The 22,490-nt window shown below is 37.9% G+C and overlaps 2 protein-coding genes and 1 long non-coding RNA gene across 6 annotated transcripts in view; all 3 read left to right on the top strand.

Moving 5' to 3' along the window:
• The window catches only part of GUCY1A1 (guanylate cyclase 1 soluble subunit alpha 1), a 34,771-nt gene extending 24,684 nt beyond the window's left edge, over nucleotides 1-10,087 (top strand). For all 3 annotated transcript variants that reach the window (XM_066317669.1, XM_066317671.1, XM_066317672.1), the window contains exons 3-9: nucleotides 394-455; nucleotides 2,054-2,112; nucleotides 2,839-3,545; nucleotides 4,991-5,476; nucleotides 5,994-6,137; nucleotides 7,724-7,878; nucleotides 9,051-10,087. In XM_066317669.1, the coding sequence (XP_066173766.1) occupies nucleotides 394-455; nucleotides 2,054-2,112; nucleotides 2,839-3,545; nucleotides 4,991-5,476; nucleotides 5,994-6,137; nucleotides 7,724-7,878; nucleotides 9,051-9,252 (1,815 nt within the window). In that variant the 3' untranslated portion in view covers nucleotides 9,253-10,087. The remainder of the gene's footprint in view (nucleotides 1-393; nucleotides 456-2,053; nucleotides 2,113-2,838; nucleotides 3,546-4,990; nucleotides 5,477-5,993; nucleotides 6,138-7,723; nucleotides 7,879-9,050) is intronic.
• LOC136360434 (uncharacterized) overlaps nucleotides 1-22,490 on the top strand; it is a 186,845-nt gene that overhangs the window by 125,561 nt on the left and 38,794 nt on the right. The gene's annotated exons all lie outside the window — the stretch shown is intronic.
• The window catches only part of GUCY1B1 (guanylate cyclase 1 soluble subunit beta 1), a 42,539-nt gene continuing 36,350 nt past the window's right edge, over nucleotides 16,302-22,490 (top strand). For both annotated transcript variants that reach the window (XM_066317673.1, XM_066317674.1), the window contains exons 1-2: nucleotides 16,302-16,379; nucleotides 16,654-16,727. In XM_066317673.1, the coding sequence (XP_066173770.1) occupies nucleotides 16,377-16,379; nucleotides 16,654-16,727 (77 nt within the window). In that variant the 5' untranslated portion in view covers nucleotides 16,302-16,376. The remainder of the gene's footprint in view (nucleotides 16,380-16,653; nucleotides 16,728-22,490) is intronic.

Below are 22,490 nucleotides of genomic sequence, written 5' to 3'. Positions count from 1 at the left end.
TCTTTTTTTTTTTAAATAGTTTTGTATTCATGATACTTTGTGGTTTTGTGGGGGTGGGATTTATAATAATAGAAAGCTCTGTTGGTTGTACTTATTTCTTAGCAGCACTGTGTTTATTGCCATCTGAAAACTTGGAAGTAAAGAACATCACTGTATTTAAAATATACAACCTGTGGTGCACATGAACTGAGGGGCTTATTGTAGTGGTACTGGAGCTGAAGAGATGAATATTAAATAAACCTCATAACTACAGAAGTGACACGCTTTTTCTAACAACAGTACTGTCTTGAAAAAAAGTTGTTAAGGATGGCATGTAATTCTGTGTATAGGAATGTTATCTCATGATTTTTAGCAATGACATAGATACATGTGAACTACTTGTTTTTTTCCCAGTTTGAAAGGCTAAATCTTGCACTGCAGAGAACACTGGCAAAACACAGAGTAAAAGAAACCAGGTATGTAAGTGTAATGGGTTTGTAACTAACTTCACTGCAAAAATGTTTTTCAGACAGGAATGGGGTGGTGACTAGGAGTCAAGACTTCTGGAATTTATATTCAATTATCTTGTCAAATTGGTGCGTAACATTTCATGTAATATAAGCTAGTAATGATTTCGTCTATTTTAAAATATTCATAAATATTTACATCACTCAGAAAGTTGACTTAAAGGGCAAATTGTACAGGCAAACAGGCAAGGACTTCAGAGGAACTCAGGGACTGCTTGGCATAGATGGAACAATAGATATGGTTGTATATGGATCTAGCCCAGTGTTTCTAAGATCCCAGGGAAAGAGTTTTAAATACAATTAGTATTATACAAAAGAGTTTGGTTTCTGATACAGTGAACACTCATACACTCCAGATACTGACTTGGATGTTTGCCTGAGCTCACTTGGCTTCTGGTTTCTGTTTCTCAGGAACTCAGCTCAATTATCATCACTTCTTAGTACTAATCCTGTGTTAATCATTTGAGCCTTGTAGAAAGTAAGAATTTCTTAGCATCCCCTGATACATTGAGGATTTGGTTTATTGAATGCATCTGAAAATACAAGCCCATCAGTTTAAATATGCTTTCTGAAGGGAAGAAAAATAATCAAGTTGGAAACTACACTGTTGCTCACCATGATAAGAATAGATAATTGCAGTGTATCTTTTAAATTATACTTGATATTTTTGAAGCACTTTACATACATTGACTGAACCAAAGATAGTGGGTCAGATGTGCTTTGCAATTGCTGACTGGCTTCTTGCTATGAATGTTTTCCCATTCTTTAATTATGTGTTGCTTCCCTGGAGTATTAGTTGAAAAGAAAAAATTACTGTGATATTCTGAAGGAGGCAATAATGCAAATGTAAATCAAATCTAAATGTCTGTATTGCTTTTGCATATAAATCTACCTATGATATTCCAAGTGAAGAAATTCAGAAGGCATGTATCAGGACTTTATTGCTTATATGGAGGTTAGTCTAAGCTATATGTTGTTTTCATAACTTTGAGTCAAACATTCAGTTGGACATTTATTGTCCTCAGAGGGCTGCAGTTTTTTGTCAAATATCTGCATTACTACCAATGAACAAGTAATTTTGAAGTTAATAGTTGTTATTTGTATTTCCTCTTAAAGCAGAAATACATTCTCACCTCCTTTGAATTAAATGCAGTGTAATTCCAAAAATGCTTCAGTATAAATTCCAATTACATTATACAATATGTTAGGAAATGTAGTTTTGGCTTCAAGAAAAAAGAAAAGAAAAAAAAAAAAAAAACCCAAGCCAAACAAAGAACCAGGACTGTTACAATGACAGACAATAGCATTTGACCAAAGTCCATAATTGTAGCTCAGACCACCAAGACTTTAATTTATCAGAAATGCACAGAATAATCTAAGATCCTACCAAGACCCCTTTTTGAATTAATTAAAAATTTCCTATTTGATCAGTAGAACTGAGTACATACACTTTAAAGACAAGGTAGGTAACATCTGTACTTACTATTTTTACCACGTTTATTTTGGTAATTTATGGGGTTCATTTATTTATTTTATAATATTTGCAGAAAAACTGGTGATAGAGAAGATTTTGAAAAAATAATCAGTGATCATGCTAATGCAGCAGGTAATGTAAGCTTGTTTAATTATATATATAAATAATGAGTATCTATTCTATAAATATTTAATATTTTATATAAATTAGTCTTGTTACTAATGTGTTACTCCGCATTCTAAAGACTGTTGTGTGTCAGAAGAAAAGTCTATATAATTTGTAATATATAACTGTTAAACTGGTCCACTTTGGTCTGTGAGAGACAAAACTTTTTTAAAGGATTCTCAGTAACAGATGGGGAAACGGAACATTCCCAACAGTCAGTTTGCATGCAGCCATCCAGGTAAAACAAATTTACTAACAAAGATCTGAGCCATTCAGTTCCAATTGGCCTCAGTGCTCCAGAATATTCTCAGGGTCATTGAATGTACTGGATTATGCATAGTACTTATATCTGCAGATCCTGTTTTATTCTTATATTCATTTTTAACTTCTTATTTTACTCCTTTTTATCAATCTAAGGGAGTTGAGTTAAATCTTGTGACAAAACTTGCATCCATGTTTTCTACATCTCCACAAAGAACACTGAATCTTGGATCTTTCTAAACTACAACCAATTGTCTCCCCATTTCCTGGCCTTGTTTCCAGGATTCCTAAATGAGAGTGCTCTCAGGTGTCGATGCTCCGTCAGGGAAGGAAATTAATAGTGTGTTTTGGCTTAGGTTGAGAAAAATGTGGAGGTTAGCCTGTGATTCAGGATGATGAGTGCAGTTCTGACTAAAATGTCGTTCTGTGCAGGTGTTCCTGTGGAGTCTCTACGGGAGTCTCTTGGTGAAGAGCTATTCAAAATATGCTATGAGGAGGATGAACACATATTAGGGGTTATTGGAGGTACCCTTAAGGACTTCTTGAATAGTTTCACTACTCTGCTGAAGCAGAGCCACAGCCAAGAAGCAGGAAAAAAGGACAGACTTGAAGATGCCTCCATATTATGTCTGGAGAAAGATCAGGACTTCTTAAATGTTTATTATTTCTTTCCTAAGAAAATCACAAGTCTTATTCTGCCTGGTATCATTAAAGCAGCAGCTCATATTTTGTATGAAACTGAGGTGGAAGTGATGCTCATGCCTCCTTGTTTCCATAATGACTGCACTGAGTTTGCTAATCAGCCTTATTTGCTGTATTCTATACAAGTCAAAAGTACAAAACCTTCTTTATCTCCATGTAAACCACAGTCTTCACTTGTGATTCCTGCCTCTGTGTTCTGTAAGACTTTCCCATTTCATTTTATGTTTGACAAGGATATGTCAGTTCTTCAAATTGGAAATGGGATAAGAAGACTTTTGACCAGGAGAGAATTTCAAGCTAAGCCAAATTTTGAAGAGTATTTCGAAATTCTTACCCCCAAAGTAAGCTGCACTTTTAGTGGAATAATGACAATGCTAAATATGCAGTTTACTGTACGAGTTAGAAGATGGGATAATACTGATATGAAACCATCCATGGTAAGAGACTTTTTATCACCATTACTTCTACGAGGAATTTGTTTTCTTCAGATGGAGTTAAAATAGCCACAAAAGATGGTGCATTTTGCATTTTCTGCATCTGGTACAATTGTACAGTAGTGATTTAATTTGGGTAGTCAAATGTAATTCAGATTCCAAAGCTAGTGTTCAGTCAAAACTCTGCTTTAGGACTTCTACACAAGTAAAATCTGACTGAAAATTAGATTTTATTTGAATAATTTGAAATACTGAGACGAAGTCAGTGATATGCCATGCTGCTGAGAATAAGGGCATCTTCAGCACAGACAGTGGCAGGAAAAGTGCCCCTGAGTCATTTGGGAACAGCTCTAGGTTTGGGGAGAATAAACAGATGTTTTCTGTGATCATTCAGCCTTTGGTGTTTTGATATCTTTGATACTCCGATATTTTCATCAGATACAATCACCAAAGGTTCCACTTAGTTTCAGCTGATGGGGTTACAACTATCTTTGCTGAAGCTGGGTCTGTGACAAATGACCTGGGACAGTAAAAACATTGACTATTCAGTGACTGTTTTTATTCGTTCCTGGTCCCAGCTGAATTCCCAGCTTTTGTGCCCCTCAGGCACTCTGGTATGAATTAGCAGTTCAGACTCAACACTCCAAAAACTTGAATGAAGAACAGCAATAAAGTTTTACCCAGTTACTAATGTGGCTACTATTAAAAGCTGGAGCTACTTCATCTCAATCCATTTCTGCACTAGAATGATTGCAAGGGTGGTATTAGAGTCGGCTTTGATTTTACATGTACTTGCATATGCAAAGAATGCATTAGTAAGGAACAGATTTTCTTAGTAAGTATCTTATTAGTAAGGAACAGATTTTATTGAAAAAGTGGTCTTTCAAGGCCATGTTAAGCTAAGCTCTGCAGCACCTTTCATATTACACGACAGACTACAGAAGGGACATAAAAACACTTCACACAAAACATTTTTAGTCTATTAAATGGATAGTCCTGCCATTTCTGCCTTTAATTTTAAATTGAAGTGAGTACTGAAGCAGATTTTCTCACTTTATCTTATGGTGAAAGTGGTGCATGAACCACTTATTAGTAGAAATTCAGAGGCCACTGTAGGAACACTTTTTATCAATTGCTGAAAATGCCCAAAATTATTCTTTTTGGTTTTATTTTCTCCCTAAGTTAAACTGATATTCAGACATAATTAGGTGTTTAGCCTGAAGCTGGAGTCCTCTTGTACCAGAGGACTGAATAAAAATGAACTTACTTGATGGCTCTGTGATTCAGCACCCCATGTTTTCCCTAAGCAACTAAATGAAAATATAAGAATTATGGACCCGTCTTGATTTTCTTACATTTTAGCAAAATGTATTTTCTCTAAAACGTCTTGCTTCTAGACCATTGCCATACATATTTTGCATGAGTTCTTGTTTCTTTAACTGTTTCAGGTAATGGATCTTAAAGGCCAAATGATCTATATTTTTGAATCCAGTGCCATTCTGTTCTTGGGATCTCCCTGTGTGGACAGACTGGAAGATTTTACAGGACGTGGATTGTACCTCTCTGATATTCCCATTCACAATGCTTTACGAGATGTTGTTCTGATAGGAGAGCAGGCCAGAGCCCAGGATGGACTGAAGAAGAGGTTAGGAAAGCTAAAAGCAACCCTTGAGCAGGCTCATCAAGCACTTGAAGAAGAGAAGAAGAAGACTGTAGATCTTCTGTTTTCAATTTTTCCTGGAGAAGTTGCTCAGCAGCTGTGGCAGGGACAAGTTGTACAAGCCAAGAAATTTAATAATGTCACAATGCTTTTTTCTGATATTGTTGGATTCACTGCCATCTGTTCCCAATGCTCACCTATGCAGGTTATCACCATGCTTAATGAGCTTTATACTCGATTTGATTACCAATGTGGAGAGCTAGATGTCTACAAGGTACACAATTCATTGCTTTTCTGTGGGATTCTGGGGCAGGAAAGAAAATTAAGACTAAGTGAGATAGAAGATAATAGAGGTCCAAGAATTATTTTGCCATAAACCTTTTTTCAAATGAAAGACAAAATAAATCACAAAGCAAACAAAAAAGTCAACATGAACAGTTGTTCATTCAGCCAAGAAAAAAACCCATCAAAACTTAAGAGGCCGTTTAAAAATTTAATTTCAATGACAGTGCTTTGACTCTGGAGTAAATAGGTATTTGATGTGGCCAGGGCTGCCTGGCAGTAAATGAAAATGGAAAAGTATTTTAGAATTATGCCCAGCAATAAATAAAAGTTGTGTAATTTTCCCTTTTGCATGATACTGCAGGATTTGTCCAGTACTTAAATAATTTTGCAGCAAAACTAAGACTTGGTCAAGAATTGTATGTAGCTATAATTCTTACTGAAGTTAGGCTGTTCTTTTTATATTTATTAAACTGTCTAAGAGTAAGGAACAAATATGCCTGTTTTAGGTGGAGACCATTGGAGATGCCTACTGTGTTGCTGGAGGCTTACACAAAGAAAGTGAAACACATGCTGTTCAAATAGCACTGATGGCCCTGAAGATGATGGAACTGTCAGACGAGGTGGTATCTCCCCATGGAGAGCCTATCAAGGTCATACATTTTATTGTATTTTTGTTTAGTGGCTTTGTGGGATTTTGTCTCAAGGAAATTTCACATCATTGCATTAACTTAAAGAATTTGGGGAATCAAGTGACTGTGGCTGGAGAAGCTGACCTTTTTAGATCTATGGATGAGAGTTTTGTGGAGCGGTAAAGGTGAAATAGAGATCTGAAAATCAACCCAAAAGACAAATGCAGTCAAGTCAATAGGTACAATCTGACACGCTGCAGTTCTTGTCTCAGCCGCAATAAAACTGTTAGTGGCATGGAATATTCTCTTTTCTAAGGAAATGACTAATCCTCTTTCCAAATTAGACTTCCAAGTCTTTTGACGCAGAAGCTATGAATATGAATGCCCAAAGACGTCCTGATTGTAGTAATCCACACATTTTAAAGGATTCCATTGCTGTTCTTGTTTCACAGTCAGATACTGAACCACCATAAGATAATGGTGTTAATGCTGTCACAGCAACTGTTAAATTCAGTGGTAATTATATTTATGGCTTCCTTTCAGTGAGAACTTACATATGTAATGAAATTTTCATATAGGATTATCTCTTACTGAGAAAGAAAAAGAAAGGCCTGTGTGCATGAAAAATGATGTAGAACTTCAGCATAGTTCAAATGGCCTGGAATTGCATCCTGGTATTTTTAATAGAGGTGTCTCAGTTCATTATGTCTTTTATTTGCTAATTTTTAACATTTATCTGTCCATTTGTTCCTCCAGATAGCTTAATGCTGCTTTTTTTTTTTTTTTTTTTTTTTTTTTTAAGTTTTGGATTAAGGAATACTTGTGTTCCAAGACAAATAAAATGGTTATTAACAGGATTATATGCTCCACATTTATGACACAGAACAGCATTGTATTGTATTTTAAATAAATGCTGTTTTGTATTTTGAAGTATCAAATTAGGTTACACTTAAAAAAATCTGGAAACATCCTGGCAATACTATAACAAGTTTATAATTTACATGCAAATGCTGCTACTACATTTTTTAAATTATTTTAAAATAAGGAGAAAAAAGTTGTATTGTGTAAGTACCTAACAGAAAACTCTTAGAAGGAAACTATCTATTTGAAATGAAAGCATGCATCCATTTTAAGTAAATACTTCAAAAAACCATTGGCTACTCTGCAAAGCAATAAATTTGTCACATAGTCTACTGTCATTTTACAGAGCAATCGCCAAGAAAAAAGGTGTGACCGCAAATGGCATCTTTGAATCAGACTTATATTCCAATGCACGTATTTCAGCCACTTTATGTGGGTGGATTTTGGGTTTGTTGCAGGTTTTTCTGCTTTTACACTCAAAGTTAGTAACTGCAACTTCTTCATAATGGTATGATACTCTCTTGATATGTAAAGAGTAGTATGCAGAGCAGACATGGAAGCTTTCTGAGATCATGCCATTATTTAGTCAGAATTCTGTTCTGAAGAAAACACCTCTACACATGTTTAATATACATGAGAGAAAGCACACAGCCCATTCTTTCTTTTTTAATTAAGAATAATTTATAAAATTGACTTTACCAATTCTATTTTACTTAATAATGCTGTTTTCTTTCTTTTGTTCAAAGATGCGTATTGGCCTTCATTCTGGATCCGTCTTTGCTGGAGTTGTTGGGGTGAAAATGCCTCGTTATTGCCTTTTTGGAAATAATGTAACCCTTGCCAATAAGTTTGAGTCTTGCAGTGTACCTAGAAAAATAAATGTCAGCCCAACAACTTACAGGTACAGTGCAGTATGTAAAATGTCCACCTGCAGTAGTCACTGTAGTAGTTTATTATCTTCCTGATTTTTTTTTTTGTGGGTAATAAAAGCAAAATTATAATCTTTTTTTTAACTTTTTAAGGAAGCTCTGCTACCCTCAGTGTAGCCTGTACTGTAGTCTGTTGTTCTTACTCAGCTTGTACCCAATGCCACATATCTGATAATGCCTTGTGGCAAGGTTCTGCATCCAACATCAGAGATTTTGGCACAGGATCCTTCCTGACATCCCCTGCAGCATGTGTTATGTGACACAGACAGTGCCAAGCTTTAGATGATCTTAGATAGATGATTTAGAAAAAGTAGTGCAGATATTAGAGCACAGAGAAAGTAACCCTTTTGATCAGGTACTCTGAAAACACAGAGAGAGCATTAGCATGACCAGTGCTTCTGTATGTGAACATAAACAGGGCTGGCCAAAAGTGATTGTTTTTTCCATTCCACTCATATGGAAAATTATTTTGAATCACACCCCTAGAAAACAGGCAATTTGATTAATGGATAAACTATTGTTGTTGTGGAGTTTTTAGGTTTTTTGTTTTTTTTTCTGAGTGGATGAGGTGTTAACCTCATTTTTGTATGGTATTTCATAAATTTTGATTCATTCACCAGTTCTAAAGACACACTGACAGCATTATGTGCACTTTGCACAACTCCTGGATATGGCAGTAATTGTGTGAAAGCTTTGGTATGAGTTATCAACATTTATCCCTACAGATTAGCAGTCTGTTTCAATCTGTGAAAAAGCAAATAATATTAGAATTGATAAGAGGGTCTGACTAGTTTAATTAGTAAGGTTCACAGAACTCCATTCTTTGAAATATTAATTATGGTGCATTTGATGTGCAGATGTGAGCTAGTTTTCAGCATTAAATAATTTTTGAAAATATTTACAACAAACATAGCACTTACATGCAAAACACTGACAAGAAAAAAGGAGGCAATATTGTTATTTGCACTGTTGCACAAGTTAATAGGTTATCAAGGTTACCAAGTAACCATTATTTTTTATATTTCCAGTAAATAGCTATAAAAATTAAATTGGATTCTCCCTGCCATACGTGAAGAATTATTGAATATCTGCACTTTTTAATGACTGATTGATTTTTAATCAAGTTGATTCATTTTTATTCTAGGTTGTTAAAGGATTACCCAGGTTTTGTGTTCACACCACGATCAAGAGAGGAACTTCCACCAAATTTTCCGAGTGATATCCCTGGAATTTGCTATTTTCTGGATGCTTATATTCAAGGAACAAATTCACAGACTTGGTTTCAAAAGAGAGATTTGGGAGATGGCAATGCCAATTTTTTTGGTGAGGAAACAGGAATAGACTAAATTGTACGTTCATAAATGCATTGAACAAATTTATAAATATTTGGGATTTTTTTTTTTTATAAATTGAAAATTTTTAAAACTGTATGAAACATGAAAGCACTTTAGATTGTTAACACCTGAAAGCCAGTATTAACATTTCAGGAAGTATGTCACTGACTACTTTTTATTTTTCCTTTGCATAAGGAACATAGTCGCTAAAGTAATGTTGCAATGTCACTGTTGGAAATGCTACTATAAACTGTATTTTCCCTGTGGTAATTTGTAAGTGCTGCAGTTCTCTCTATACTGAGAATTCTAGATGTATTGTATATGCAGTTTGTCAGGAAATGTAATGTGCAAGTGATGCAGCCACATGCAGTGTTGTGAGCTGGTGCTTATCAATGACTATGAAAATGTATTTTCTTAGAGATTCCATAAGAAAATGTTAAAATACTGTCATTGCCTTCACATACTCCTTCCAGTGCATCATTTGGGCCCCATCCTAGAAGGCTGCTGACCATCTTCTCACACTGACTGGTCAAAGTATGAGGGTGCTCAGCATTTTCTGGATCAGGCTGCTAATTGTAGCTAATACACATGCATAGCAGAGTTGCTGCTTACTGTTTCATGAACTTTATTTTGTGTATAAAATGAATATAGATTAAAACACTGTATAATCACATACTAACATCTCTGTAATCATCAAATTATTTTAGTTCTTAGGGTTTTTAAAGTAAATAATAAATAACTAATAATATTCACTTGTTATTATGTATTACAGCAATAAATGTTTTCTTTTTGTTGTCATTTAAATTTGAAATGTTTTAACAGAAGTGTAATAAAATATGCTTTGGAATGTTTGCTTAGGAATGGAATTCCAGTCAGGCTGTATGAAATGGAAGCACACAAGCTTAAAGCTCTTAGTCAAGGATGCAATGTGGGTGTGACTTGCTATGGAAATGCTCATTGCATGCTCCCTCTAAAGTTGCCAGGGGAATTTTCAGGTGAACAAAGATGGTTTCAAACGTATGTACACCACAGCGACACAGACTCCAACTGCAGAAGGCTGAAAAATACTCTTTTATTTTTGGGATGTGTCTCTCTTTTATACTATTTTACGCAGACTAATTTGATTGGTGAAACAAAGACAAACTTCTTCAATTACATTGGTCAGATCAGAGGGACGTCAAGAAGAAGTCCCTCCTAGGAAAAGGAATGAAAACAAAGTACAGTTTACAAAAACATTTCTCCTGTTTACAGAAAATTCCCTGGGAAAAGAATTTCAGAAAACCAAAACATCTCAGGTACAAACCAGGGCTACACATACGAACACATTTAAAAATATTAATACTACTACCGTACAAACTTTTCTGATGTGGCTGATGGAATATGAGTGGAGAATTCTAAAGGCTTTGCCTCTGGAACTGGCAGAATAGAGTTAGTTAAGAGTTCTGAGTTTAAGATTCTACCTCTCTAACTAGCAGATACGTCTGCTCAGAAATTTCTCTGTGCTTTACAGTTTGATCCCAACTGCAGGCTGGAGAAGTACATAGCTTATACACAGCTCCCAGTAGTACCAGGTATTATTAGTTATTATTCTAACCACACAGCTCCTGGGGTTTGGCATATCAAGCCATAAAAGTCTCTTCAAACCACTGGCCACTAAATCAGATTTTGCTCTCTTAATATTTAAAGGGAGCAATTACATTAGACTAAGGTACATTTTGTTAATTTTCTGATTTTTGACTGGTACATTCTGAAGCTCAATAAACCATTTTATCCTACTAGTTTTTGGTAGGTACTCATATATTTACCATCAGAATCTTGAGAAAAGACCTTAGAAGGTACTAGAATTAACATTTTTAAAGCCATATTTCAGTTCAGGTTTCCTGTAAGGAGCATTTGAACAAAACTTGAACTATTGAATCCTTCTTGAGGTCTACTATATCCATGCAAGATGCTTAGAAATAGTTCTGTGGCACAAAAATGGAACCAGAAATTCTGTGTACTATAAACAAACACATCTCTCTTGTGCACACCAGATACACACACAAATATACAAGCACATATTGTATACATATATTTGTAACACTTTAGACTGCAGTGTTTCAAGGAGACAACTAGGCAAATCTTGGAGACTGATCTTTCCAGTATTATATTTGTCAGACAATTCTATTCTATTGAGAGAAATACCAGAGGTTACTAGCACTCCCATGTGGGTACCCTTGGATATAAAAATGGGGGAGTATTTGACTCCTGACAGTTCAGTAGGCTTAGGTTATTAAAACAGAAGTGACCAAGGTCAGTATGAATTTCTATCCCTTTTCAGAAGTAAATACACTTGTAAATAAAAAGGATTTCTTTCTTAGATCTACCGAACGGGAAGTATGTTTAGGAGGGAATTTCCTTTTGTCCCTAGAAGACAGCTATTGCTGGACTGGATGATGGCCATGCTCAAAGCCAAATTCCATATAAATCTGTCATTACATAGGATATTCATCATGGCAATTCTTGATACCTTCCTTAGAGGTGACAACCTTCCAGGAAGAATTCTGATAAGGTGCTTTAGTGTACACAGAAAGCAACATGCTTGAGTCTCAGTGAATAGTAAGTAAGATAGTATTTCAGCAGATATTTAAGACAGTGATTCATGAAAGTGCTTTAAAATGTACTTGTGTTCAGATCTGTTCTATGAAAGCCCCCATAACAATTTAAGAATTTAGGTTTCACTGAAGCTGTTCCTCTGTTTAAATTCTTTTGCTGAATAAAAATATATTTGATAGGGGACAAATATTTTAATTGGTCTTTTCACTTAAATCTAAAACATTCCTTTCACCTCTTAACTAATCATTTCACTTAAAATGAAAAAAAAAAAAAAAAGGAATCAGAAAGCTAATAAGCAAATTGTTGAGAAAAACGGAAGGCAATTTAATTGACGCAATACTGGGACATTTTGGAACAAACTAGCATTCTTTTTTAAGTTGATCTCTTCTGTAGTATTAGTGTATGATATTGTGGAAATTTTCAGAAACTATGCAATGCCGTTTATATAAATATGAAAATACCTTAGTAGTATGTCCAGGAACAGTTTTGTTATGTGTGAAATTTTATTTTATTTATTTTATTAATTAATGAAAATTCTGTGTGGCTAATTCCTCTTCACACTTACACTATGTGATGGAAGATACATTTTTATCACTGCAGTTTCTTTGCCAAAGAAGTGTAAATGGCCCTTGAAATAAAAAGTAGGTCCTTTGAATCTTAACAGTGACATAGTTAAAGTGAAAGCTATACCAAAAGAATTCCATTAATTTTATTTCATTCAGGCATGACGTGATTAGATTTCAGGGGGATGTTGGAAAAAATTTGCATTGCTGGTGTCAGAGGAAGTGCAATTAGTGTGAAGCTGATGCTTTCTTTTCTCTCTGAACCACTGTGCAAAACCAGAGCAAAGGGAGTCACAGAAACTGACAGAACACTGAAGCGCACAGATAATTGAGCCCCTGGGACAGATCTACTTCTTCCTGGGAAAACTTGTGAAGGCAGAATTCAGACCTCCCCCAAACCCAGTTGATTTCTCCCATCATTTTCTTTCCCAGCCTTTCCAGAAACACTGGAATTAATAGTACAGGGGGAAAAAAATCAGTATTTCTAACTAAAGACCATCAGATTTAAGGGAATTGCTCTTGAATTTTGGCAAGGGGACCCTTTTTCAAACCCCACCCATCCTACAACCTAGCAGGCCACTCAAGCTGCTAGCATTTTTGTTATGCCTGCCCATTGTTCTGCAAAAGCAGTGGGAGATTTGCTTCCTGCAACAGCAAGGACTTTTGTGGCTGTTTGCCATAGAGTGTACAAGGTACTGAGTTGCTTTCAAAGCTCTGCTCCAGTTTATCATAAGTCAGCTTGTCAGGAACTAAATTTAACTTTCTGAAATGAGACATAGGACTTGCTTTTCTGCCTGCAAAGTCTGCAAGGTGTGTGCCACAACAGTCTTTTGAGACTTCTAAAACCATCTCTGATGGTGTGGCTGCTCACAGCTGCATAGGAAGAAAATAATCAGACATAAGGTTTGTTTGGTTTTGTTTTTAATTCAAATTTTCCAATCCAGTTTGCGTATGTTCGCTGGCAGTTCTTTTCTGCAGATCATGGAGGGAGAGTAAAAGCCACTGTCTTAGGTAACTGAGCATCATTCTGATACTAAAACACAAATCAAAGAAAGATAATCAATGATTCTGGAACCTTTACTATGTCCAGATGCAACAGTTTAAAGATACATACTCTCCAGAGCACAAGTAGTAGGATCTGAATGTTAAATACGCAGTTAGGGTGGAACATGAATCTGGAAAGCCGAAGAAATAATAAACTGTGAAAGAAATCTGAAACGAAGTAAACAACCTTATAAAGTTGTGTGTCTCATCTGCTTCGGCAGACTTTTGATGTGAAAGCAAAGTCAAGCCAGTGGTTTCCCAATATAAATGTAAATGAGCACATTGCTTTGCAGCCTCATTATAAGATGGCCTTTGAAGATCTGTGCTAAAATTGCTTCTCATTTTTTGAGCAGTACAAAATTACAGATTTTTGTGCCACTACAGCAAATGCATATTCTGCACACACAGCAGCACGTAGTGGGAAAATAACCCAGACCATACATGCAGTAGCATTCCAAGGATGTGAAAAGAAGTGGATTCAGACATAGAAACATTTCCACTCTTCTGATTTTTCAGCCCAAACAAGACCTGCCAAAGAAGTATCAAAGACAGAGGCATTTCCAGGGGCTTTGGGCTACAACCATGTGAAAGTGAACAGGAGTCTTTCCACTGATTGTAGATGATGTGGGGGAAAATTTGTGATTAGTTAACTCTGCATGGCTAAGATTGCATTCCTCTAACAGGAGGATGCAATAGAGCTCTCAGTTTCTCAAATGTACACATTACTGCATTACAGAACAGCATGGAAATATTGAAGGCTGGTTCATCATAGCTGGTCAATAAAAAGGACTGAAAAATTAATGTAGTGATATAGGAGAATACTGTATAGTGGTGTAATAGAAATAATGAATCTTGCTTAAGTGAACTTAAGAGGGTGTTTCTGCACCTGAGAAGTATTTTTAGGACAATTCCAAATGTCAGGTCTCAGACCATAACTAGAAAATAGTTCAGTCCATGTCAGTAAAGTAACTCCATCTTCAGTAAGTGAAATCCAGCAATACCATATAAAGCAGTTGTTTTATTCAGAACTTTAGTAACAAACTGTAAAAGCAAAGTCCAAAGTAAAAAATGCAACTTATTAAAATACTTCCTTTGTTTTATAGTGCTTGTGCATTAACACAAACCATATTGAGCTGAATGCAGATGTTCTTGGCCAGCTAGCAGTTTTCCCTAAGTTGCTGCCTCAGCAACTGTCCTTTCACACAACATAAAAGGATCCTATGCTACTTTTTGCTTTCATGAGATTCATGAATCTCACCGCAAATTGCCAGATGAGATCAGCATCTCAAATCGGGAAGTGAAATATATACATGAAATAAAACATGTATAACATGTACCCAAATGGGAATATGATTATGTGCTTTAGCAGAATAAGCTGCAGGCTTTATGGAAGTGCATCATATACAGTCCAAATGTTTGTGTGATGTGCATAATGCATGTGGCTCAACAGTCCTTATACTGACATGACTGGCCTTGGAAACACAGCTCAGTCTTAACAGCTTAGTCTGATGTTTATCTTACTGACTTTGAGCCTCTCCTTCAGATGAAAGCAAATCTTCTTGCCTAAGACTTCCAGACATTCTTGATTGAGCAGGTATCTGGAATGGAGCTTGTCCTTCTCAACAAATCACTTGGTTGAATTCTTCAATTTAGCATCTCCAAAAGTTTTAAAAGGAGACCTGTTTTAGAAAACAGAATCAATCACCGCCTGCTTTTACTCTGACCATGCTGTTTTCACTTCACATTTTACAAATCTCACCTTGGCTAGAACTTCCATTTGTATCATAATGGGTTAATCACAAGAACAGCTTGCAAATGCAACCTACCAAGCCTGAACCAAATAGAAGAAAGGCAATTTCACAATTTTTTTCCTTTCTGGCAATTTCACCAGATAATCTACCTTCTGAAAGACATAACCAAAAATAATTTAGTATAATCTCTCTAATACTTCATGAGCATGAGGGCTTACCTCATATACAAAAGTGGATTCCTTTGAAACCGGCGAAGAATGAGAATTTTTTACACCTATTCTCAATACTGCCAACTTGTTTCCTGCCTGGGACACGGTGCCAGGAATTTCCTGACATTTGTATCCTCAAAACTGTTTTATAAGCGCTTGAAGGAGAGGACTTGCCACACTGGAGGGCAAAAGTCCCAGGTGTTGTCTTTCCACTACCAGCAGCGATAGAGTGTGCTGTTTCCGAACTGGCCTTGGCATTTTGTGCCTGCTCAAAACCTCCTCTTGTAAGGGCCATAGCTGACCTACAGAGCCCTCCAAGTATCCCTACTCAGCAGCTTAATGGTACAACGCAGTGTCTATTCACACACCTGAGAAGGACTCAAAAACACACAAAAATCCCCATTACTGAAAGCTCTCATTATTATGCTTTTAACTTCATCGGCCTTGGAGAAATGAATGCACAGGAGCAGAAATGTCTGCGATCACTTTGTCGCTCAGATCCTTCCCTTTTTTGGGGACATTTTTCTTGCTAAACGCGTAAGTGGTTGCATTTGGTACAAGAAACAACTGAAGCATTCTTGCGAGGGCAACCGCTGCACAGGGAACTGACAGCAGGGCAAGCACGCGTTGCCCTACAGGTATCCCCCAAGCACTTCGAGCAGGATGGGCACGAGCAGAACCGCGCCACACACCGGGATAAATCCCGACCCGCGCCGGGCACCGCCAGCGGCCGCCCCTCAGCCCCGGGCGGCGCCGGCCCGCGGCCCCCGCGCGGCCCTCGGCCCCCCGCAGCCCCGCCTCCGCCTCTGATTGGGCGAGAGCGCGGCGGCCGCGCCCGCCATTGGCCCCTCGGGCAGCGGTCGCGCTCGCCATTGGCTGCCGGCGGGTGCCACTCGGGGCGGCGGCGGCCGGGGGAGGCGGTGAGACGGCCGGGCCCATCCTCTGCTGGCGGCGGCGGCGGCAGCGGCGGCACCATGGTGAGCTCCGCCGGGCCGCCCGCCCAGCCCGGGCCCGGGGCGCGTCCGCTCTGCCCGCCACCGGGCCCGCGGTGGGAGGGAAGGGGCTGAATCCACTTGGGAAGCGGGAAGCCGGGCCCCAGCCCTTTGTTGCGGGGGGAGATGGGTGATGTTTCGGCGGGGTCGCTTCCCGCCGGGGTGATGGGAAGGGTGGAGTGGGATGCTGCGGGGCGGGGGAAGGGGCTCCCCTGCCGCCCGGTGCCTGACCGTGCCGCCGCCTCGTCCTGCCCCGCAGTACGGCTTCGTCAATCATGCCCTGGAGCTGCTCGTCATCCGCAACTACGGCCCCGCCGTCTGGGAGGACATCAAGTAAGTGTCTGTGCGTGTGTTCTGTTTGTCCGTCTGTGTGTCTGTGTGTCTGTGCGGGGGCGCAGGGCCGGTCCCCGTTAGCCGTGACAGCACCAGCGCGGCTCCTGCCGCACCTCATCCCTTAACGCCTCCGAGACCTGCCTGGTTCCATCTTTCCCGGTGCCCAGGAGCCGCAGCGGGGATGGCACTGATCCCCGCGGGTCCCTCGGTTATATGGAGTATGTGGCAGAAGTAATGCCCTTGCATCAGGCCTCCAGGTGAACCGTGCAACAGTTGCATCCCTTTGCATCCCGGAAGGAACTAAGATACAGTGTTTATTTAATAAACACTGTCTAAAAATACTGTCAGATTTTGGTAATGTCCTCAGATTGAGATCAAAAAAGTCACTGTTTATTATAGAGAAATAGATATAAGAATGTAAGTAGAAGAATGGTTTTTGGCTTTATTTCTTGAACCTGATTTCTTGTGCCCTTGCTTTTCTGGAGGTGTAGTATTTTTCTAAGGAGCTGACTGCCTTCTCTTTAAACCTTTGATCAGTTGTGAGATTGAACTAAAAGTTCTAAACAAGTGTGCAACCAAAATTGTTTACCTTAAAAATAATAGTTCGAATCACTAAGCAAAACGACAACAAAAAATTTTAAAAGGATGTAAAAGCTTACAGAGTTGTAGTGTTACTTCATTGGGCTTTGGGCAACATGTGGTCAGAAGAAATGGTTTAATATGATCTCTTGATAAGGCAGAAGTAGATTATCCAACTTGGAGAAAGTGGTCCTCTTTCAACTGCCTTCTGTATCCCTCTGTTGCATTTATTTTAGGCCAATTTTAGTATGTCAGTGTTGATGTTGAATTTATAATATATTGCTGTTGCCCTAATATAATTTTTGGAGTCAAAGGCCAGTTTTGATTGTGAGATTTTTGTTACCATGTCATATTTTTTTTCATAAAATCATTTGTTAAGAATGTAGTAACCTTGCTCAGTACCATGAATTCAGAGAGTCATAAAAATGTTCTCTGGAAGAGGACTCTGCAGGTCATCTAGTCCACTTTCCCTTCCAGCCTGGATTGTTATAGGCACTAGATTAGGGCTCAGCTATGACTTTTGTCTAGGCAAGTGTTTCAAATCACCAAAGGTGAGTCCACAGTTGTGGTTCAGCAGGCATTCATTGTTCTATTGATCCCTGACAGGTACTCTGTAAATCAGTGTTTGCAAATACAGTTCTGTGCATACCACAAATGAACCTTTAGTGTATGCCACAGAATTCTGTAATATAAGTGAGGCATTTATTTTCCTTCCATACTAGACATTTCTAAACACAGTGATCTATTTTGAATTCCTATTTTAAATTTTGATTTTTTTTAGAGACCTATGTAAATTAAGAGGTGATAAAATAGTGACACACGTATCATTTTCCATGAAAATTAAAATAAATAAATAAAATAAAAATATGTATAAATGTGATGTTCTTTCTTTCTTGGCATGGCATCCCTCACTAAGATGCCTTTCATGGACCACTTTCTTGTCCAGGTTACCCACTGAATATGTATTTATATTTAAGATAAATCCATCAGAGAAGATACAGAGTTTCATCTAGTGTAAGACCATGCTGCAAACTGTTAGAACACAGCCATAATTCCTGATGCAACCTATCTCTTTATATTTTGGAAACACCTAATAGAAAACTGAAGACAGCTAAAGCCCATGACAAATATTACTTATATAAATAACATTTTGGAGAAATTTAATAGAAATATATAAAATACGTTTCCAAGGTCAGCTGTGAAAATTCAGGAAGCTGGTATGTCTTGTTTCTGCTTTTCAAATGAGAAACATTTATGTCTCGTGGCAGCCCAGCAGGTAGGCTCTGCTGTTAGCTCTCAAGAAAATGACTCTGGAAGGAAACTAGGACAACACTATCCAGCAGAAGATTGGAATGTCATCTCCAAGAAGGACCCAATGTATTTGCAACAGCTGCCATAGTTCCTTATGTGAAATTGGTCACCATGGGGAATTTATTCAGCAGGATTTCTTAGTTGTGTATGGTAGAGTTTGGAAACCAGTAAACCAACTCTTGCTGGAACACGTTATAGTGATGCTGATTTAGGGAATGTTAGTGTCAACTGGTAGTCAAGTGATGTTTGGGAAAAGCTTGGATGTTTCATCTTTTATAAGCAAATACAAACTTCTTTCAAAGGTTTTTTTTTGTTACAACTGTTAATCATTTAGGAAACAGCAAGTAAGTACAGAAGAGTGTTGTGGCATGCTGAGTTGAATCACTAATGATTATATTATAATGGAGAAGTAATTATTGAAGTCAACAGTCTTGGCTGTTTCAAAAAACCAGAGGAACTTTGCACTGTTACTGAAGTGGAATTCGCAATAAAATTTCAGCATTTTCGTGATGTAGAGAGGCCTCTGGGTAGTTCAGTACAAAGCTTCTAAATTTCTTATCTAAGCTTTTTTGGTTTTGGGTTTTTTTCAGTGTTGATCTGATCACATACTTTTTTTGTTCTCTCTGAAGTCACCACAGAAGATGTGAATCAGCATTACAGAGTGATGGGTTATGATTGCTGAGTGATTCTCAAATGCCAGCAGGTGAATTTGTACTTAATATTGATAGAGGGGAAAAGAAAATATAGAACTAAATAAACTGAAGTAATGAAATCTGGTCATTCTTCAAAAAAAGTGCATTTTAAAAAGGTAAATACTGAATTGAAAGGGTATTTTCCATCTGAAACATGGAAACTCTTCTGTAGCTTATTCAATCAGAAGTGGTATTAAATGAAGTTCGTACATAGAGAATTTGGGTTGAATTTGATGCTCTTACTAGAATGATGTTTTCTGTGCCATCACTTACTGTTAACTGAGTTAGAATGATGATTTCATGTCTCTGTGTCTGTTACTTTGTTTATTTTGCAGCATTATTGTAAAACCATGATCTATCAAAAGAAGATGCATACTGATTTTAAATGGCCCAGAGTAGAATTCTTGGGAAAGTTACCCTCCATGTTATTTTCATCCACTTAAAAAAAAAAAAAGCATAACTAAACAACAGACTTCTCTTATACATCATATAATAAGGCACTAAGTTCATGGAAAAATTACAATATGTATTTTGGCATAGGCCTTGGATTTCCTGAAGAGCTAGAATTAAAATGCTTGACACATAAAATGGTTCAAAGCCTTCTATTTCTGAACCAGCATTCTGAATCCCAAATAGGTTGAATTTAGAATAAGACTAAGAAAACTGGCATAAAAGTAATGAAAGTTAATCTTGATTTATGGAGCCTTTACTCATTTCTCAACAGCAAAGCCTCAAAAATTTACTTCTCCTTGGGGTTTTCTCTCACTGCCACTTGCAGAATTGAGAATTTGAATTAATGGACAGGGTGTTTGTGATGAAGCCCTAGAATCATTAGAGGGATTTAGCCAAGCTGGATGAGCAAGAGGGAGTGAGAGAAAAGTCCTTCTGTAGTTGCTGAATTCTGCAGATTTTTCTTGGTGGAAAGTGGTGATTCACCATAGTTCTTTCTTTTGCTTACTGGCAGTTGTAAGCTCCAGATACACTGCTCATTGTCATTTATTATTTCAGTCCTTGGAAGGGGAGACTTAGAACCTGCAGTGCAATGGAGACAGAGTCCTCTGATCAGTGCTTCAGTAGCTCTGCAGAGTTTCTGGGAAATAAACAGTTAATGTAGAACTGTTAACCACACTTTTACTGAGAAAACACTTTTCATTTGTTCCTTCCATACTTAAGAGAAAACCTCTTCTGAATCCTTAGTTTTGTACTTGGTACATCCAGAGGGCTGGTTTAGATCGTGTGGCCACAATTGCAATGGCTGGTTCTCAGGGGTGGTTCTCAAGATTCCTTTGGCATTAGATATCTTCAACTCCTCTGCAGCCAACATAAACTGAAAGTTGTCAGGCCTGGCCATTCCCACATACATGCAATTCCATGCTCATGTCTGTTTAAGGCCAAGTTTGTACTGCTGGAATATATGGTAGTGTGTACATATGATTGTAAGTAGGGCACGTGGAATTACTGTCCATGTACCTGTCCAAAACAATGCAGAGACATTACTCATAATGTCAAAATAAATAAAAATTCCCAGGATTTAAGAAATTACATTTCCAAGTATTTCTTAATGCTGGGTGTATTTTTGTGGTGTGTGATAATACATTTTAAAAAGACTCCTCTATCATAAAATCTGAGCTTTTCCCAACAGGTATCACTTATGGCTGAGCTGAACAGACAATATATGTGAAATTCTGATCACCCCATTCACCAGTTCTGAGGGTTTAAGTGTGTAACAAGCATTGACAGGGATGTCTTCTTGAAACAGCTCCAGGTCACTATGTGAGAGCTAGGGCAATGTTGTCAGCCAGGAATATGTACAGAGCCTTTTTTCCTGTGTTTCCCAACATTATTCCTCTGTGTTTGATTAAATGAATACAGGATTTTCCCACGGGCTCCTAAATCTGAATTGGGGTCAGGTTAGATGCTCAAACTGTGACACTTTCAAACATACTGCCAAGAAAATGAATGAGAACTCGAAAAATCTAATAAAGAAATGCATTAAAATGCTTCATTACAAGCTCATAGAGTCAATTAGTATTTTTCCCACACAGGTGTATGAAATACCTGGATTTGAGAAATGAAATGGCACAGCTAGTCAGCCACAGTCTTCATCTTCCTTCTGCCTTTATGGTAGAAGTCCCCACAAAAACACGTAGTGTGGGAAAACTGGAATGGAAGTTGAAACTCTTGGTAAAAGCAACTATCCTGAGGTGAAAACAGTTTTTATTTGATTCTGGAGAAGTGTTCAGATGTGCACAGTAGAAAAACTGGCATTTTAAACTGGATAAAAATGTTGTCTTTACTTTAGCATTGGGATATGTATAACGATCAAGTAATGGCCTTATATCCCTGGTCCTCATGATGCCTTAAGTATTAGCTTTCATCTTTTTTAGATTCTGTAGTGCCTTAATGTGTCATTCTGAACTTCACATTAAGTAAGTTCTCTTCACAGGATACTTATACAAAACAATCCTTTTCCAGCCTTAGAACCAAGGACACCATTGCAGGCTTAGGCCTAAAAGCACAAACAATGGTGAATTGAGGAGAGCAAACCAGGAGGATGGGACCTCATAATCTGAAACTGTAATTGGACAATTAATCCCAATATGTAAATGGAGCCAAAGTTATCAAAGTGTGAAAACTTGTGACTGGTCATCTGTCTTGAGACCTCTTGGGTCCTCTTGGGTGGACCCTGGCCAGTCTCTTGTGCTGTCCAAGGTGTACCCTTAAAGGCCTTTTAATAAATACCTACTTCATTCTCTTAGCTCTGTCTAGCCTCTGTTCTAGGTCGACCTCTCAAGATATCACTTCTACAGCACTTACTGTAGAAGTAAAACATCTTCTCCTGTATTTCCCCAGTTTTTTCCTTTGGCGGGGTTAGAATGGCATGTGCTGTCCACACTCTTAAATGCCAAGACTTCAGGTCTGGGAAGCCTTCTGGCCAGTACAAACTTTACAGGGACCCAGTGGTCTGGAAGTGCATACTACAGAAGAGCAAAAGTCAATGGCTTGTCCTAGGAGGAGGGAAACTTTTGCTACCCAAGCTTCACAGATTTTCACTTACCAAGGCTCCAGGCTCTTAAGGATTTTTTTTTTTTTTCTGTAAGTCTCCTGTTAGGTTAAAATGATGAAACACTGAGGATTGAGAAATTGTCCTGGAGCAATGTGGAAAAGGAGAGTGGAAAGC

Source organism: Sylvia atricapilla, chromosome 4, assembly GCF_009819655.1.
Source record: "Sylvia atricapilla isolate bSylAtr1 chromosome 4, bSylAtr1.pri, whole genome shotgun sequence".
In the NCBI taxonomy this organism is placed as follows: Eukaryota; Metazoa; Chordata; class Aves; order Passeriformes; family Sylviidae; genus Sylvia; species Sylvia atricapilla.
Note: the sequence above shows the minus strand (reverse complement) of the source record. Positions and strands in the feature narration are given on the sequence as shown.